The 20086-nt window shown below is 39.1% G+C and overlaps 1 protein-coding gene across 5 annotated transcripts in view; it reads right to left on the minus strand.

Moving 5' to 3' along the window:
* Positions 1–6645: 6645 nt before the first annotated feature.
* Positions 6646–20086, minus strand: part of SENP2 (SUMO specific peptidase 2) — a 38145-nt gene continuing 24704 nt past the window's right edge. For all 5 annotated transcript variants that reach the window (XM_055568828.1, XM_055568830.1, XM_055568829.1 and 2 more), the window contains 5 exons: positions 19482–19685; positions 18349–18428; positions 15943–16027; positions 9546–9641; positions 6646–7961 (listed from right to left, as the gene is read on the minus strand). In XM_055568828.1, the coding sequence (XP_055424803.1) occupies positions 7899–7961; positions 9546–9641; positions 15943–16027; positions 18349–18428; positions 19482–19685 (528 nt within the window). In that variant the 3' untranslated portion in view covers positions 6646–7898. The remainder of the gene's footprint in view (positions 7962–9545; positions 9642–15942; positions 16028–18348; positions 18429–19481; positions 19686–20086) is intronic.

The following is a 20086-nucleotide window of genomic DNA, read 5'->3' on the forward strand; positions in this document are numbered from 1 at the left end:
CCGGCTCTGCCCAAGAGCCACCACTAGCCCAGGGCTCCTCGGGGTTCTGTAGCCAGCCACATGACATGGCCCTACCAAAGATGATCAAAGGAGAAGAATGGATGAACAAAGGGAGAAGTTAGATGTTTTGGGGAATTCCCTGGTGGTCCACTGGTTAAGACTTGACACCATCACTGCTGGGGCCTGGGTTCAATCCCTGGTCAGGGAACTAAGATCCAACAGGCTGTGCCGTCCAGCCCCACCCCCTCCAAAAATGTACATAAAAATACAAAACTAAACCTTTTTAATCTGACAGTACAGCACCTTGAGAAGTACAGTAGTGCGGTACAACAGCTGGCACACAGGAGCGGCACTGAGTAAACAGCCAAGACTGCAGGGCAGGGAGGACGCGGGAGACAGTAGGGCTGAGGGCTGGTCAGCAATAGACGTGGAGGGCAAGCTGCAATCTCACGCACGCCTGATGGCCGAGAACCCATGTTCACAACTTTGAAAGCTCGCATTTGAAGGTTTGTGTGCAGTGGACTTACTGTATTGTCAAAATGACCATAGCATCCAAGACAATCCATGGATTCAGTGCAATCCCTACCAATCTTGAAAAGGAAGAACAGCGTCAGAGGTACCTTGCTCCTCGACTTCAGACTATACACAAAGCTACAGTAATCAAGTTGTTAGTCACTCAGTCATGTCCGACTCTTTGTGACCTCATGGATTACAGCCCGCCAGGCTCCTCTGTCCATAGGATTTTCCAGGCAAGAATACTGGAGTGGGTTGCCATTCCCTTCTCTAGAGGATCTTCCCAATCCAGGAATCGAACCCAGGTCTCCTGCACTGCAGGCAGATTCTTTACCATCTGAGCTACCAGGGAATGTATTGATACAACAGACACATAGATCAGTGGAACGAAAAGAGCCCAGAAATAAATCTACACACCTATAGTTAGTTTACAACAAAGGAGGCAAGAATACACAATGGAGAAAAGATGATCTCTTCAATGGTGCTGAGAAAACTGGACAGCTGTATGTAAAAGCATGAAATTAGAACATTTTCTCAAATGATATATAAAAATAAACTCAAAATTAACTCAAGCCCTACATGTAAAACTAGAAACCATAAACTCCTAAAAGAAAATATAGACAGAACACTCTTGGACATAAAACAGAGCCAAGGTTATTTTGGATCTGCCTCCTAAAGCAAAGGAAACAAAAGCAAAAATAAACAAATAGGACCTAACTAAACTTAAAACATTAAAACCAGCAAAGGAAACCATCAACAACAACAAAAAAACCTTTAAAAAAAAAAAAAAGACAACCTAATGAATAGATACATTGTATAGCACAGGGAATACAGCTAATATTTTATATTAATAAAGAAATGTTTTAAAATCATATTTTTCCTAGATGAAGTACATTTCAGGGTAACCAAATTAGCTGATTAGATTTTACTTTATAGAAGAATTCAAAGTAATTAATATAGAGGGATGACAGAATTAGAAAATCACCATTTTGTACCTCTTAATAAAAGAGCATCAATTATGTTTAAAAAAAACTTAAGACCAAGAGGAGAAAGATGAATAGGCCACTCTTATAGCCTGAATTAGAGACCTTAGCACCAGTAAATGGATGCATGTGATACAAGACAGTAAGACAAATAATGAAGGACCCTTGCGAAATAAATTCACCCTGAAGCTGATCAAGCCTCTAGATCAAGCCTACCAGTTGATATGAAATACAAGAGACAGAGGAAACCGTTAAATACCACCAAGGCGCTATAAGCCAAATCTAGATAGAAGTGGAATTTTCCACAGAAATACTCAATTTCTCTAATAACTAATAGCACAAGGAAAGGGATTACTACTGAATGAAAAAGACTCAAGAGAGAGAATAACCAACGGCAATGTGTACTTTTTACTGGATCCCATATTAGTGCTCTGAGACTGCTCTAACTACCAAAGATTTGATGGATGATTAAACAGCAGAAATTGATTCTCTCAGTTTTGGAGCCAGAAGTCTGAAGTGAAGGTGTCATCAGGGCCAGGTTCCCTCTGAAGGCTCTTCCCGCTCTGGTAGCTCCAGGCTTCCTAGGCTTGCAGGAGCATCACTCCAGTCTCTGTTCTGTAGTGTTACTGTTTCTTCTTTAAAAAAAAAAAAAAAACACACTCCAAACACAAGTTTATAAATTAGAAAGCAACACAGCCTGTCCAGCCAACCACTAACTCTCAGGTATCTTTTTCCAAATTTTGTTTACACCTAAAAATGGGTATAAAAATGAACACCGCCAAGGCCCATTTCAGTGCCTCCCTTATTCATCTCAAAACTGCCTACTTCTTTCCTATAAGGCAAGTGATTGCACTTAGGGTCTATTCAGACAATCCAGGATAAACTCTTTTTCTCAAGATCTTTAATCACATCTTTTGCTACAGAAGGTAATATTCACAGGTTCCCAGGATAAGGATGTGGACAAATGTTTTGGGGAGGTCACATTCATCCAACTATATGTCCTGATTAGAAGAATATAATGAAACAGTTTTAATCATCAGGGAAACTTGAATATGAACTATTAATGCTATTAGCAAATTCTTACTAATTTTGTTAGATGTGAAAATTACAAAGGTTTTTTTTAAGTTATTATATGTTAGGGAGACATCAGTATTTTGGCAGAAAGACATGTTTGCTTTAAAGACCCTCCCCCTTCCATGGGAAAAAAAAAAAAAAGTAAATCAAGATTAGCCACACATTTTATTAACTGCTGAAAGGTGGTGATGATTGTGTCTTAAAATTTTCATAATAAATTTTTTTTTGTAAAGCAGTTGAAAAAAGATAAAATTGTCCACTAAAATGAGACATGAAATCCCTCAGAATGAACTTAGCCAGACCTACACATAAAAAATATTACAAAATTAAAATCAATGCAGATACAAGTTATCAGCCTATGCCAGAAAAAAAGTCAAAATACCAATGGGTAATTTTTATCTCTGATTTTTTTAAAAATATACGCAATTTTAATTTAGAATTGAAAGAATTTCTCATTAGCGAATAATCAAAACGCTGCAAGATGGTATATCTAACAATACCAATTAAATAGATTATGTTATAACCATTTACTGGAACACTACACAGCAACTATGGAAAGGGGGTTATATAGCCACATATATAGTGTGATTCCGTATTTGTTAACAACCAAAAAAAATCTACTTGCACAAGCGTGTTCAACACACATTTATTCATACAAACATGAAGGAGTATATACCAAAATTCAGGATATACACCAGAATGTTAAGAATTACTCACTCTGGGTGGTGAGTTTGCAGAACTCTTATTCTTTACCTTTTATCAGCAGCTTATTTTTCTACTATGAACACCTATGACAGATAAAGAAAACTGTAAGTGATACCACAGACTATGATCACCACATGCCCTTAAGGAAGCACACACAAACTTGGGTGCTTGGTAGGGGCATGGGGGTGGGGGGTGCAATGGGGAGATGGGGTACTGGATGCACATCTGAAGCATGTGATTCCAAGAACTCTACGTCGCTTCTCCGGCAGTTGCCAAACTGTATTCCACAAAAGAGTTCCACAAGTGTCACACAGAGAAGGATCAATGTCTAAGTTTTCAGACACACTAGATTAAGATCTTAATTCGTTACATTTGCTCTGCATCCCCAGGAGAAAAAGATATGGTACACTCATTCACTGAGCCATAGAACCTTTGTTTAACAACCTACATAGACTCAATAGGACATCTACTGAAAAGTATTTTATGAATTCCAATGTAAAAACTTGGACAAACAAGGATTGCTTACACCACATATTTCCACTGGGAGTCTGAAAACTAGCCTGTTTCCCTAGATTTAGATGGATTCATCTCAAAACTACCCCATATTTTTCGTATTTTTTGTGGTCTCAAGCTTTACAGTTTTAAATATAATTTGCATCTTGCTGTCAGTTCATTTTAGAGCAGTGTTTTTCAAACTGGATTTCTATTCACTAATGGATTGAGAAATCAATGTGATAGATACAACCCACATTAAAAAAAGTTTTGTTTTTTTTTTTTAATTTTTAAAGAAAACTATCAGGGACTTCCCTGGTTGTCTACTGGTCAAGAATCTGACTGCTAATGTAGGGGACATGCGTTGGACCCCTGGTCCAGGAAGATCCCTCATACCTTAGGGCAACCAAGCCCATGGGTCACAACTGTTGAGCCCACGTGACAACTACTGAAGCCCACATGCCTTAGAGCCTATGCTCTACAACAAGAGAAGCCACCACAATGAGAAGCCCGTGCGCGACAGCTAGAGAGTAGTCCCCACTTGCTGCAACTTATGCACAGCAACAAAGACCCAGTGCAGCAAAAAATAAATTAACAAACTAATAATAAAAAAGAAAACTATCATGTAGTAAAGATAATATTTTTTATAAAACTTTTGTGTCCATATATAACCACATAAAATAAATGCATGTGTGTATTGGTCACAATATAAAATACATTTATTGCTATGGGTTGCAATCAAAATATTTTGAAACTCACTGAATTAATGAGATGAACTTATTGATAAACAGATAAAGTCAGCACGTATTTCAAACACCCAAACCCTTCTTGTATATATTAGGTAAATTTTAAAAAAATCAAAGCAATACAGCCACATAGATCCCCAACTTACAAACAAGTACCAAAAATCTGTTTGAATACTGGGTACCTAGAGCTTTTCTTCAGAGAAGGCAATGGTGCCCCACTCCAGTACTTTTGCCTGGAAAATCCCATGGACAGAGGAGCCTGGTAGGCTGCAGTCCATGGGGTCGCTAAGAGTCGGACACGACTGAGCGACTTCACTTTCACTTTTCACTTTCATGCATTGGAGAAGGAAATGGCAACCCACTCCAGTGTTCTTGCCTGGAGAATCCCAGGGATGGGGGAGCCTGGTGGGCTGCCTTCTATGGGGTCGCACAGAGTCGGACACGACTGAAGCGACTTAGCAGTAGCAGCAGCAGCAGAGCTTTTCTTAAACTATCCTAAAGAGATTAAGTTCCCAACTAGTTCACAAAAGCCAGTTTAAACAGTAGCTTAACTGTAGTACTAAGGTTATTACAAACCTAAATTTCTCCATCGTTATTTATTTGTATCTGAGGTTCAGTGTAACTCCAAGAATACATTCTCCCTGCACCCACACCTTGGTCTGAGCACCAAATAACTCCTCATAGTGCAGGCAAACATCCACCATTCAACATGGCTTCTCCCACATTGTGCTTAGGATCTAAGGACAGAAAGATGAGAAGCTCTAATATCCTCAGGTAATTGAGGTAGAATATGGGGCTTTCCAAACATCTTCTACATGTCCCCACTCTCCTTTTAGGTCAAAGGTCAAAGAAAGACATTTGTTCACCAGTGGTTGTTTTTTCCCTTGTTTATTAATCTTTAGGAGAGACTGCCTACTAAAAAAAGAACAACCGTGGGAATTCCCTGGTGATCCAGTGATTACAACTCCATGCTTCCACTGCAGGGGGCACGGATTCAACCCCTGGTTGGGAAACTAAGATCCTGCAAGCCACATGGCATGCCAAAACAAAAACAATGTTTCACTCCACCTTTCTTTCAGACCCCCAAGCTGCTGGAATAAATAAATAAATACACACACACACACATATATATATATATATCCATCTCACTGACTTTAATGCTAATAATGTGGTACTGATAATTAGCTGGCTGCTTTCCTCAAACTGTTTAGATATTATTCCCAGGACTTCCCTGGAGTCCAATAGTTAAAACTCCACACTTGCAACGCAGGGGATACAGATTTGATCCGTGGTTGGGGAACTAAGTAAGGTACCACATAATGCATGGTGCAGCCAAAAAAGAAAAGAAAATAATAGAATTCTATTACCTACAAGTTTCCATACTGAGAGAAATATCAGTGTCTAGAGGAGCATGGCTTGTGGTATCTCCTATTAAATTCAGAAACTCAGGGTTAAGTAGAATGGCATTCTTCAGCTTGACTTTGTTCTCATCAATTTCTTTATGTCCTGGGAGATTAAGAGCTATCCTGAAGAATCACATTAATGGAAATATCAGTGAATGTTGCTCTAAGAAGCCACTCCAAATACTTGTAATACAAATACATTAGACCCCAGCATCACTCATTTGGGCTGCCATTCCTGACAGGATTTACCCCACATGGAGCAAATCTTAACCAAGGCTCTAAATTCCCAGGTGAAACCTACTAGTATCAAGTGGGAGCCAAGTGTTCAGCGTATTGCTCCCCCAGTGCCTCCCTGGCCTTTTGTGGCTGTGCCAGCTGCCTGATCCCAATTCTCAGACACAGTTCCAGCAGCCTCAGGAAAGGAATGGAGGTTGCAAGAAGGGTTCTCTGAACAGCCACAGCTTGAGAGAGACAGCCAAACTGGCTTCCTCTTTCATCATCCCCTAAGCACACGTCCTCTAGTTTGACCACCAGGTAGGCACAGCAGTTTCAATCCGTACCACCAGCCCCACGTCCTATACCAAGACCTTTTACACATCTCAGGGAAAACAACCTGCAAGAGTCTGCCTCTGTGACAACTGGCACCCAATTTTTCCGGTTTGACCTCTTCCTTTTGTGAACTAGGGTGTGGGAAGTAGGGAAAGGGTTAGAAATCATTTCAGCATATACTTTTCAGGTTCTGCCAGACAACCTTTTATTACATCAAAAAAGCAACACTAGGCACTAGATTTTGCAAAATATGTTCTGACCAACTCTAAATTTCCTGAAATTAAATATGCATAACCACTGTAAGGTTTTTAATGAACAAAACAGTTAAATACAAACTTTCATATGCAAAATAGATTACTGTAGAACTGGCAACCTCAGAACCAAGTACTAAATTTTCTTGCACAGAAATCAGTAGGGGTGAAATGGGGAGATGTAAATGCTAATGAGTATAAAACTTAATTTCAACTTCATATAAAGGGAAAAAAAAAAAAAAAACGTTGAGGAAAAAACAGCTTTAAATTGAATAGTATCCTTTGAAATCAATTGCTCAGGCCAGCCCTTACATATCTGAGGTTAATACACAACCAGATTTGGGATCAAAATGAAGATTTAGGGTTTACAGTTACTTCAAATCCAGTTTTAAGAGTAGCCAAGTCACCTCATTTCCAGAAAGGGAAGTCTCTTTAGGATGACTCCAATATTCTTCTGAAGACACTTAGATAGCCAGAGTTCCTGGGCCATAGTTCCACTTTTCCACGACACCATGTCAATGCTGTAGTGTGGACTTCCTCTGAAAGGCAACCAGAGCCCTACACCACGGCGCCTCTCCCGGCGCTGTCAAGCCTCAAAAGAAAGAAGACCTCCTGCTCCAAGTTGGCAGTTACTGCTCTAGCGGTAGAGGTTAATTAACTCTTCTCTCCTCCCCCCACTGACTTCCCTCAGGATCTTTAGCAGGGAACGGCAGCTTGATCACCATTCCTTTCAGAAATAAATAGTTCAAACAAGTAATTTAGAGTTAACTTTAAAAAGAACAGCAGAAAACAGCCACTGCCCATCATGTTTGCAAATGAGTGAGTCAATGAATACACGTGAACAAACACAAAGAAAAATCATAAAATAAATTCTGCACTTCCCAAGTTCATAGGGAAAAAAAAATCTTAAAAAAAAAAGTATTAATTAGCATATGTTCTTGTGTGGGTTGATAGTCCAGGGCTCTGAGCAGGCACAGCCTTATAAAAGGGTTCCAAGCAGCCCGCTGCACACCAAGTCAGGACCAGGGTGCAGAGAGAGGCCTTCATGCACTTCTGACAGCTCAGTACCTGTGCGAGAACAGAGGTGATGCAGGGACTTCTTAACCCACAATGCATGAGGTATATGGAAACGTCCGTCCATGAAAGAACCACCAGCAGCTGGAGAGGCGGGGCGGGGCATTCTCACAGCAACTGCTGATGAAGGATTTCCCACACCATTTTCTTCCGGAACAGAGGCATCTGGTGCTGCAGACAATCCACAAGCAACATATCCATCACATGTGAAAGTGCCAGGGCATCAACAACCATTAGGGTGTAGCATGTAAATAAAGTAGGATGACCGTGTTCTTTATGTAAGCCTTGACTGTGCTACCCTATGGTACAGATTTATAAAGCCATAAAAAAAGAATGTTTATAATATGTACTATTGTATGCATCATAAGCATTTTTACATGTTAAGGAAAATCAAAGCAGGATGCAGAATTATATAAGAGTCCAATAACAGCTTTGTAACAAAAATGTGTACCAAAAAGGGAAACAGCTAAGTGGTAGCACAAAAAGTAACTTCTTTACTTATCTGTATTTTCAAACCATTCTAAAATGGACGTTTTTTGCTTTCTTATGAGAAAAACATGAACTCTATTTAAATACAGAAAAAATAAGCCTACAAGTTTCTGCTGTATCAAATGTTTTCCATTGCAAATTCTGTTCAAATAGCAACTTCTCTCCTTCAAATCTTAAGTCAAATAATAAATAACTCCTTGTTACTTAGAGGACTTCCTGGTAGCTCAGATGGTAAAGTGTCTGCCTACAATGAGGGAGACCCGGGTTCAATCCCTGGGTCGGGAAGATCTCTTTAGAAGCATCAAAAAATGAAATCCTTTGCTTAATATTCTGCTTTAACTGATAATAATCACATGGGCCAACTTTCAAAGCAAAAACAAGCAAAACAAATCCAAAATCACCTATGACTCTTCTGATGAAATCAGAAGTCTATACCCTTGAGGTACTCCCGGTGTTTCATTTTAATTATCTGGATATACCATTTTCCTATAAAATAGTATGGAGAGGCCTAAAAAGTCTTAACACATGGATTTGTAAATTATTTTAATAGCTCAAAACATGTAGTAAAAATATTGCACATTTATTCTTAGTAAAACTGCTGACGTTAACCAATTTTATCAATTCAGCATGGGATCCTTAGTGCATTCTGTTCAAAAAACTGGAATGGGATTAATATTAGTCCTATTATCCAATATGTACAATGTGGTAGCTATCAAAATGAGGTCTGTTAAAGCAAGCTATTTTTTAAAGGAGGTTGTCCTTAGTTGGAAAAAGACTGAGAAAAAGAATTTACTAACATAAATTCTCAACAGCTCCCAACATATTTGAATTTCCACTCAAATGCAGAGTTCTCCATAATTTATGGAGAACCAAAAATTATCAGAATAGAAGCGAAAAGAAGCATTCATAGCTCTGTCTTAAACCTGCAACTTAAGTTCTCATGAGGCCTGATTTCTCCATGCTATTAAATATTCTAACATGCCTCCTTCTTTGGGTAAAACTATCAGTAATACTCAAGAACCAGTCAACACTGGAGTTCAGAGATATGAAAATTGTCCCAACGGTCACCAACGACTAGGATAAAAGAGAGAATATACAGTGACAAACCTGATGTTGGCAGGAGCAGGACTACGGCCAAGGTTTACAGCAAGAATAGCAGCACAGCTACCATGATCAAGAGTTTAATGTAAGCCAAGCATAGGTAACATGCTCTGAGTTTACCTTGTTTAGTAACAAGTAAATGGATAAGCAGGGGTCTTCACTTACCTGAGTAAATGTGATAGGTTTATCCCTGGAGATATAATCTGCATATTTACAAGTAAACATTCCACAATCACTCCCATTCAACTGTTGAGGAATCTCCTATAATTACAAAAAAAGAAGAGAGAAAGGGGTGAAATTTCATCAAACTCCTTTGACTTTCCCAAAACATTACTGTGGATAAACAATATTATAAAGGTAAATGTTCAATCTGCTATTATACAAACACATAGACACACACACAAACACAAATAGTCTTTATGTGGTATAAAAACTCAACCCATGACATGGTGTATGTGACCCACATAGAAAATGTTTTTTAGAAGGAAAGAGAAAAGCAAAGTGAGATTTCCATCTCTCACCTCTCATATAAACCAAAGTGAAAGAAGGTTTATTACCAGGAATAGGAATTCTAGTCAGAACTGTTTCAGGGGAATTTATAAATATTGAAAAGAGCTAAGGGTGGCTCAACTAGAAATATGCTTCAGATCAGATCAGATAAGATCAGCCGCTCAGTCGTGTCCGACTCTTTGCGACCCCATGAATCGCAGCACGCCAGGCCTCCCTGTCCATCACCAACTCCCGGAGTTCACTCAGACTCACGTCCATCGAGTCAGTGATGCCATCCAGCCATCTCATCCTCTGTCGTCCCCTTCTCCTCCTGCCCCCAATCCCACCCAGCATCAGAGTCTTTTCCAATGAGTCAACTCTTCGCATGAGGCGGCCAAAGTACTGGAGTTTCAGCTTCAGCATCATTCCCTCCAAAGAAATCCCAGGGCTGATCTGCTTCAGAATGGACTGGTTGGATCTCCTTGCAGTCCAAGGGACTCTCAAGAGTCTTCTCCAACACCACAGTTCAAAAGCATCAATTCTTCGGCACTCAGCCTTCTTCACAGTCCAACTCTCACACCCATACATGACCACAGGAAAAACCATAGCCTTGACTAAACAGACCTTTGTTGGCAAAGTAATGTCTCTGCTTTTGAATATGCTATCTAGGTTGGTCATAACTTTCCTTCCAAGGAGTAAGCGTCTTAATTTCATGGCTGCAGTCACCATCTGCAGTGATTTTGGAGCCCAGAAACATAAAGTCTGACACTGTTTCCACTGTTTCCCCATCTATTTCCCATGAAGTGGTGCGACCGGATGCTATGATCTTCGTTTTCTGAATGTTGAGCTTTAAGCCAACTTTTTCACTCTCCACTTTCACCTTCATCAAGAGGCTTTTGAGTTCCTCTTCACTTTCTGCCATAAGGGTGGTGTCATCTGCATATCTGAGGTTATTGATATTTCTCCCGGCAATCTTGATTACAGCTTGTGTTTCTTCCAGTCCAGCATTTCTCATGATGTACTCTGCATATAAGTTAAATAAACAGGGTGACAATATACAGCCTTAACGAACTCCTTTTCCTATTTGGAACCAGTCTGTTGTTCCATGTCCAGTTCTAACTGTTGCTTCCTGAACTGCACACAGATTTCTCAAGAGGCAGATCAGGTGGTCTGGTATTACCATCTCCTTCAGAATTTTCCACAGTTTATTGTGATCCACACAGTCAAAGGCTTTGGCATAGTCAATAAACCAGAAATAGATGCTTTTCTGGAACTTTTTCCATGATCCAGCGGATGTTGGCAATTTGATCTCTGGTTCCTCTGCCTTTTCTAAAACCAGTTTGAACATCAGGAAGTTCACGGTTCACATATTGCTGAAGCCTGGCTTGGAGAATTTTGAGCATGACTTGACTAGCGTGTGAGATGACTGCAATTGTGCGGTAGTTTGAGCATTCTTTGGCATTGCCTTTCTTTGGGACTGGAATGAAAACTGACCTTTTCCAGTCCTGTGGCCACTGCTGAAATATGCTTACAATACAACTAACCTATTTCAACACTGCAGAGAGACTTTTCTTTCCTAGCCATAAAACTAAGACTACTACTCAGTCTATCCCATCAGGAAGCCTCCATAAGCCTTTTATCCTTCTCCATCAGAGGGAGAATGTTTACACACAGACTGAAAACCACAATCACAGAAAACTAACCAATCTGATCACATGGACCACAGCCTTGTCCAACTCAATGAAACTATGAGTCATGCTGTGTGGGGCCACCCAAGACGGACAGGTCATAGTGGAGAGTTCTGACAAAATGTGGTCCACTGGAGAAGGGAATGGCAAACCACTTCAGTATTCTTGCCTTGAGAACTCCATGAACAGTATGAAAAGGCAGAAAGGCAGGACACTGAAAGAGGAATTCCCCAGATCGGTAGGTGCCCAATATGCTACTGGAGATCAGTAGAAAAATAACTCCAGAAAGAATGAAGAGACAGAGTCAAAGCAAAAACAACACCCAGTTGTGGATGTGACTGGTCATGGAAGCAAGGTCTGATGCAGTAAAGAGCAATACTGCATAGGAACCTAGAATGTTAGGTCCCTAAATCAAGGCAAATTGGAAGTGATCAAACAGGAGATGGCAAGAATGAACATCAACATTTTAGGAATCAGCAAACTAAAATGGACTGGAATGGGTGAATTTAACTCAGATGACCATTATATCTACTATTGCGGGCAGGAATCCCTTAGAAGAAATGGAGTAGCCATCATGGTCAACAAGAGTCCGAAATGCAGTACTTGGATGCAATCTCAAAAATGACAGAATGATCTCTTTGTTTCTATAGCAAACCATTCAATATCACAGTAATCCAAGTCTATGCCCCAACCAGTAATGCTGAAGAAGCTGAAGTTGAACAGTTCTATGAAGACCTATAAGACCTTCTAGAACTAACGCCCAAAAAAGATGTCCTTTTTATTACAGAGGACTGGAATGCAAAAGTAGAAAGTTAAGAAACACCTGGAGTAACAGGCAAATTTGGCCTTGGAGTACAGAATGAAGCAGGGCAAAGGTTTATAGAGTTTTGCCAAGAGAACACACTGGATATAGCAAACACCCTCTTCCAACAACACAGGAGAAGACTCTACACATGGACATCACCAGATGGTCAACACCGAAATCAGACTGATTATATTCTTTGCAGCCAAAGATGGAGAAGCTCTATACAGTCAACAAAAACAAGACTGGGAGCTGACTATGGCTCAGTTCATGAACTCTTTATTGCCAAATTCAGACTTAAATTGAAGAAAGTAGGGAAAACCACGAGACCATTCAGGTATGACCTAAATCAAATCCCTAACGTTTATACAGTGGAAGTGAGAAATAGATTTCAGGGACTAGATCTGATAGACAGAGTGCCTGATGAACTATGGATGGAGGTTTGTAACATTGTACAGGAGACAGGGAGCAAGGCCATCCCCATGGAAAAGAAATGCAAAAAAGCAAAATGGCTGTCTGAGGAGGCCTTACAAATAGCTGTGAAAAAAAAAGAAGCAAAAAGCAAAGGAGAAAAGTAAAGATATACCCATTTGAACGCAGAGTTCCAAAGAATAGCAAGGAGAGATAAGAAAGACTTCCTCAGTGATCGGTGCAAAGAAATAGAGGAAAACAATAGAATGAGAAAGACTAGAGATTTCTTCAAGAAAATTAGAGATACCAAGGGAACATTTCATGCAAAGATGGGCTCAATAAAGGACGGAAATGGTATGGACCTAACAGAAGCAGAAGATATTAAGAAGAGGTGGCAGGAATACACAGAAGAACTATATAAAAAAGGATCTTAATGACACAAATAATCACAATGGTGTGATCACTCACTTAGAGCCAGACATCCTGGAATGTAAAGTCAAGTGGGCCTTAGGAAGCATCACTATGAACAAAGCTAGTGGAGGTGATGGAATTCCAGTTGAGCTATTTCAAACCCTAAAAGATGATGCTGTGAAAGTGCTGCACTCAGTATGCCAGCAAATTTGGAAAACTTAGCAGTGGTCACAGGACTGGAAAAGGTAGTTTTCATTCCAATCCATAAGAAAGGCAATGCCAAAGAATGCTCAAACTACCACACAATTGCACTCATCTCACACGCTAGTAAAGTAATACTCAAAATTCTCCAAGCCAGGCTCCAACAGTACATGAACCGTGAACTCCCAGATGTTCAAGCTGGATTTAGAAAAGGCAGAGGAACCAGAGATCAAATTGCCAACATCCGCTGGATCATCAAAAAAGCAAGAAATTTCCAGAAAAGCATCTATTTCTGCTTTACTGACTATGCCAAAGCCTTTGACTGCATGGATCACAATAAACTGTGGAAAATTTTGAAGGAGATGGGAATACCAGACCACCTGACCTGCCGCTTGAGAAATTTGTATGCAGGTCAGGAAGCAACAGTTAGAATTGGACATGGAACAACAGACTGGTTCCAAATAGGAAAAGGAGCACATCAAGGCTGTATATCATCACCATGCTTACTTAACTTAAATGCAGAGTACATCATGACAAACGCTGGGCTGGAGGAAGCACAAGCTGGAATCAAGACTGCTGGTAGAAATATCAATAACCTCAGATATGCAGATGACACCACCCTTATGGCAGAATGTGAAGAAGAACTAAAGAGCCTCTTGATCAAAGTGAAAGAGGAGAGTGAAAAAGTTGGCTTAAAGTTCAACATTCAGAAAACGAAGATCATGGCATCTGGTCCCATCACTTCATGGCAAATAGATGGGGAAACAGCAGAAACAGTGGCAGACTTTATTTTGGGGGGCTCCAAAAGCACTGCAGATGGTGACTGCAGCCATGAAATTAAAAGATGCTTACTTCTTCGAAGGAAAGTTATGACCAACCTAAACAACATATTAAAAAGCAGAGACGTTCCTTTGTCAACAAAGGTCTGTCTAGTCAAGGCTATGGTTTTTCCTGTGGTCATGTATGGATGTGAGAGTTGGACTATAAAGAAAGCTGAGCGCCAAAGAATTGATGCTTTTGAACTGTGGTGTTGGAGAAGACTCTTGAGAGTCCCTTGGACTTCAAGGAGATCAAACCATTCAATTCTAAAGGAAATGAGTCCTTAATATTCATTGGAAGGACTGATGTTGAAGCTGAAACTCCAATACTTTGGCCACCTGATGCGAAGAGCTGACTCACTGGAAAAGACCCTGATGCTGGGAAAGATTCAAAGTAGGAGAAGGGGACGACAAAGGATGAGATGGTTGGATGGCATCACCGACTCAATGGACATGAGCTTGAGTAAACCCTGGGAGTTGGTGATGGACAAGGAGGCCTGGCGTGCTGCAGTCCATGGGGTTGCAAAGAGTCGAACGTGACTGAGTGACCGAACTGAACTGAACTGCTTTGGACCCCCATAGCTGCAAGCAGGAGAAAGAAAAAGCCTCTTGAAAGGCTTTAACCAATCAGGAAATCTTGTCTTAAGAGCACAGTTCTGTCCTGAAAAAATAAAAGAGCTTACTGCTTGAAGCACAACTCAAGGGCAACATAAACCAAAGGTGCTGGATTCCAAGCCAGGTGAAGCAAACTCACACATTCCCAAATTCGTGTTGCCCTAATGCTGGCCAGCCCCTTACACACTTTGTCAATTATAAGGAGCACAAGAGTATAAGCATAAGAAGAATAAGAGTATAAGTGAGTCTAATTCCACTGTGGAAAACATACTAGATGACAACTCAATTTAGATTTAAAGAAACACAAATTATTATTGTAAAAAGGAAAAGGCTGAAAATGCATACATGTGGTAGGTACCTCAAACTTTTCTCGTGAGTCCAGCATCTCTCACAGAATGCAGAGAACTACAGATTCCACTATCCAAATGCAGAGAACTATAGATTCCACTACAGAGAATTTGTTTTATTACATTTTCCATTCCAGAACACAATTATTCATCCTAAGAAACTCTTTTCTGTGCTCTCCTCAGGAAATTTCAGTACTTACTCTTCTAATTATTCAACTTAGAAATGCAACTGCTTTTGGATAAAAAGAACTGAGCCATTACACATAGATTAGCGCGAAAATTGAACTCATGTAGCTTCCTTTAAAAAAGAGCCATTAGGACTGAACGATGTATGCAGTTTTAAACCTGGAATGAGATTCAAATCTGACAAGATTCAAAGCACATTCACAAAAAACACACCTGACTGTTGAGGACTCACAGCATGGAACCCTTAAGATATAAATATACAAATTTCTCAGATAAGTTTTGAACAGGAACTTGAAGATCCCATTAATGCCAACCAAGAAAAGTATCTGACTTGAATCTTTTTTTTTATCTTCTTCAATTTTTGAGTCATGCTAGCAGATATTTAACTTTTATAATTTAAGAAACAAGATCAAGGCTTAAAAGCAAACATCTTGGTTAAGTGAATTTCTAAAGATTTAGATCATTTTTAGGACATACACCTCAGGAGAATGAATGCATAAGGATGAATAAGGGGAGGAAGAAAGCCAAGTCAAAATAATATGTTACTGACAGGAAATGCAACAAAGTATTTGAAATACAAAGATCATCATTCACCTGTGGCTTCATGCTGTAGTGGGTCCACTCTAAAAGATTCAGGTCAATATTTCTTTTGGTCTTACTTTCATCCTGTAAATACTGACTGAAAAAACAGCAAAGACATATATTGATGAATCCCTGTGGACACTTAGTATTCTAATTACAAAGACACTGTGATGTTTAACAGAGTGCTATTCTCAAATCCACCTGTTAGATTTTTTAAATGATTGTTTTTGGCTTTTTACATTGTACTTTGTTTCTGATTATAAAAATTATACAAGGTTATATTTTAAAAGTTAAAACAAAGTATGTAAAAGGTAAAAGACCTCATAATAACCACTCTGGAAATATTTTTTATTAATGATTTGCTGTTTGTCTTCTAGTTCTCTCCTCCACTCCGTTTTAAAGCACACATTTTATTCTAATGAAAGAAAAAAGCACTTCATTTATAAGTTACTTTTACTCACTAATAATAGATACATTTAAATAAGACAACTAGCCTGGAGGCTTTAAAAGAAAAAAAAAAGGGCACTGCCATAGGGAAAAAAAAAAGGAAGGCTAGTCTAAACTAAAGGAGACTAAAGAGACATTAAGTACGGGCATGATCCCTGACTGACTTCCTGGATTAGGGGGCAAAAGCTGTAGGTATCTGATGGTGTCAGAGCATGAATCTATGTTACACATCATGTGTGTGCATGTGTGCTCAGTCATGTCCAGCCCTCTGTGACCCCATGGACCGAAGCCCCCCACTCAGTCATGCCCAACTCTCTGTGGCCCCGTGGACAGGAAAAATCCCTGTCCATGGGATTTCTCCAGGCAAGAATACTGGAGTGGGTTGCTAATTTCCTTCTCCAGGGGATCTTCCCAACCCAGGAATCAAATCCGCATGTTCCGCATCTCTTGCACTGGCAGGCAGCTTCTTTACCACTGCGCCACCTGGGAGTTCACATTACATATTAGTGATTGTCAATTTTCTGAAGGCTGATAATGGCATGTGGTTATGTAAGAGAATTTCCTCATTCCTAGGTGATTATACACTTAAGTACTGAGAGTAATTAATTTTATCCAAATCGCCAAAGGGATATCAAATTTAACCTAGGCATCTCTGTTCTCACGCTAACCTGCACGTAAGATGTAAGTGCTAACAGGGCATGTGCTCTATGTGGGAGCACCAATATCACTCCCAAAGAGGTGAAAACTGGTTCTGAGAAGGTAGCAATCTAAAGCTTAATCCAAAAAACAAAAAAGTCTATTCATTATTTTCTTGTCATGGAAAACTTAAAAAAAAATCTGGAGTGGGGAGGTGTTAATGAAAAAAATAGAAAAGCTGGACTAAAGGCATCAGGAGAGAGGGCCTCAGATGCCCAAAGAAGCTGAACTCTTTATATATTAAAAAAAAGACAGAGGGGGAACAAAAGTATGAATGTTATAAAAGTAAGGTCTTTTTTGTATCCTGTTATAAGCAACATATAAAATTCTGCTGTATGAATCCAATGAAAACATCTTTAAGTATGTGATAATATATGTGTACATGTATGTGCACATGTATGTATACACATTTTACATACATCTTAAGCAGAAAAGACTAGAAGGAAATAACTGCTTTATAGACAATTTGGTGTATCTTATGATTTTTAAAATTTTTTAAAACTTCCCTACATTTTTTATTCTCATGGGTATTTTATTCAACACCCATATATAACAAGGATCTTTATACTAAATAATATAAACAAGAACTGATTACTGTTAACAACTTTTCTTCATATCATTCATTTAACAAGTTCCTTACTAAAGTATCCTTATTAAAACTAAAACCTGGAATCTGCATTTGCTTCCAGTGACCATAAGGGATTCAGAATAGACTCATTTCACTGCTTTGCCTCCTCCCTGTGAAATTCTTATCTTATTCTTTACACAGCTAATAGGTGGCTATGCTTTAAAGACAGGTTTCTACCAATTATTATTGAAATAGCTGCCTACAAACCATATGTTTAACTTAAAAATTACCTCCAGATTCTAAGAGATGAGCCCAACTTTCATGGAAAGCACAGGGACATGAATGAATGGGCTTAAGAAATTGACAGAACTAATTCTCCCCAGCTGACAGCTCTTTACAACATTCAGGATAGTGTATGAACCCCAGAGAAATCTAATTCAAATCACAGGATTCTAACAGGATATATTTTACATATGACAAATTTGTTTTCAATGATGCAATTATATAAGATTTCTCAGTAAAGATCTGATTTTGGGGTTATTTTTAGACAAAAAGACAGATACAAGTCAAGTCCTGAACAACGGGGAAGACAGCCCTCACTACACATTAGACTACAGTACACCAGAGCTTCCAAGGATTAAACAGAAGAAAGACTACATAACGAAGGGCATACTGAGGCAACAGTGAAGCTTTCAGCCTTTACTTACAGGAGAATCTCACAGATCCTGTGGCCTTTTTGTCCCATAGAATCCAGATATTTAAGACACCTTTTTCTTAGGTCTATAGCCTATAATGGAAAAATGCAACATCCAGAAACAACCATAACGAGAATTTTATTTCTAAAAAGAAAAGCATCTTTTAAACATCAATATATGTACCAACATGAGTGGATTTCTAAGACACATTTTTCATAAAACATCACAGACGACATGAGCTCCAGGCATATAAAATTATATTTTTCTATTCCTACAGAAAGGCCTAGAAACTTATTCCTCAAAATATTAGTGGTCCTCTCAGAGTGATGAGCTGCATTCTGGGGTTTTTGGGTTTTTTTGCCTTTTTCTTTATACTTGTACAATAAACCTGTTATCATCTTCTAAACAAAAGTAACAAAATAACCCATGTGTACTAACACTCTTTTCTACTAAAACTGAAAGCTCCTCCACTACACAGACTCTAATAGCTTTCAAAACTGTTCAATTAAAGAACTAAGATGCGACTCTACAGAGTATGCCTTTAACATATACTCCTGGACTCTCAGTGGACAGAAAAGGGTCACCTTCATTACGGGCACACTTCATTTTATTGTGTTTGGCAGATACTGTAGTTCTCACAAATTGAAGGCTGGTGGCAATCCTGCATTGAGCGAGTCTATCAGTGTCATTTTTCTAACACTGAAGTGTTAACAGGAAGTGTCTATTTGCTCACTTCACGTCTCTGTGTCGTATCGTGGTAATTCTTCACTATTTCAAACTTTTCATCATTGCTATACTTGTTACAGTGATCTGTGAACAGTGGTCTTTGATGCTACTATTGTGAAAGGGTTACAACTCACTGAAGGCTCAGGTGATGGTTAGCATAAAAAGTATTGATAAAGTATTTTTTAATTAAGCTATATGCATTGGTTTTTAGATATGATCCTACTGCAGACTTAACAGACTACAGTGTAAACTTAACTTTTATAAGCACTGGGAAACCAAGAAATTGATGTGACTCACTTTACTGAGATATTTACTTTACAGTGGTGGCCCGTAACCAAGACTGGAATATTACTGAGGTATTCCTGCTTTTAACAAAACAGTCATTATCCAAACTCCAACAGTTAAGCCTCTCAACTTACCACCAGGCTCCAATGTACCTTCCGATGAATAGGCACCAGAATTAGTTCCTGTTCAAAGAGACTGACTCCTTTGGTCCATCTTTTCACTGCTTGGTAACCCCCAGACTTTAATTTCGGATAGAAGAAAGTACTGAATGCATAAAGTGCTGGATACCCTTGCCTTTTATTTCTTTCCATCAGGAGATTCATGTAAAAATTAATGACCTATAATACCAAGAGAGTAAACATTGGAATATGTCAAGTATATTATCAAAACTCGATTTCTACCTGAGTAGGATGAAGTAGAAATAAGACACTAAGGGAAGGGACAGAAGATAAAAGAGCTATCTATGACAGAAGATAGAAAGCAAAAAATGATCAGTGCAAAATGGGACGGATTAAGAAGGAATGAGACTGTACTTCTGAGGCATATGAGTAAGAGAGCCAAGAGAAAGAAGTCAAGGAGAATCTGCAACAACTAAAAGGTGTATGTAACTATACCACACATAAAACATGCAGAAATATTAACGGAAGTGAATTTTACATAAATTATACCTCAATTTTTAAAAACTCACTGGAAGGAAATACACCAAAACAATAGTTATTTTGTTTGCTTTTGAGTTGTG

The sequence above is a fragment of the Bubalus kerabau genome, chromosome 2, assembly GCF_029407905.1.
Source record: "Bubalus kerabau isolate K-KA32 ecotype Philippines breed swamp buffalo chromosome 2, PCC_UOA_SB_1v2, whole genome shotgun sequence".
Classification (NCBI taxonomy): domain Eukaryota; kingdom Metazoa; phylum Chordata; class Mammalia; order Artiodactyla; family Bovidae; genus Bubalus; species Bubalus kerabau.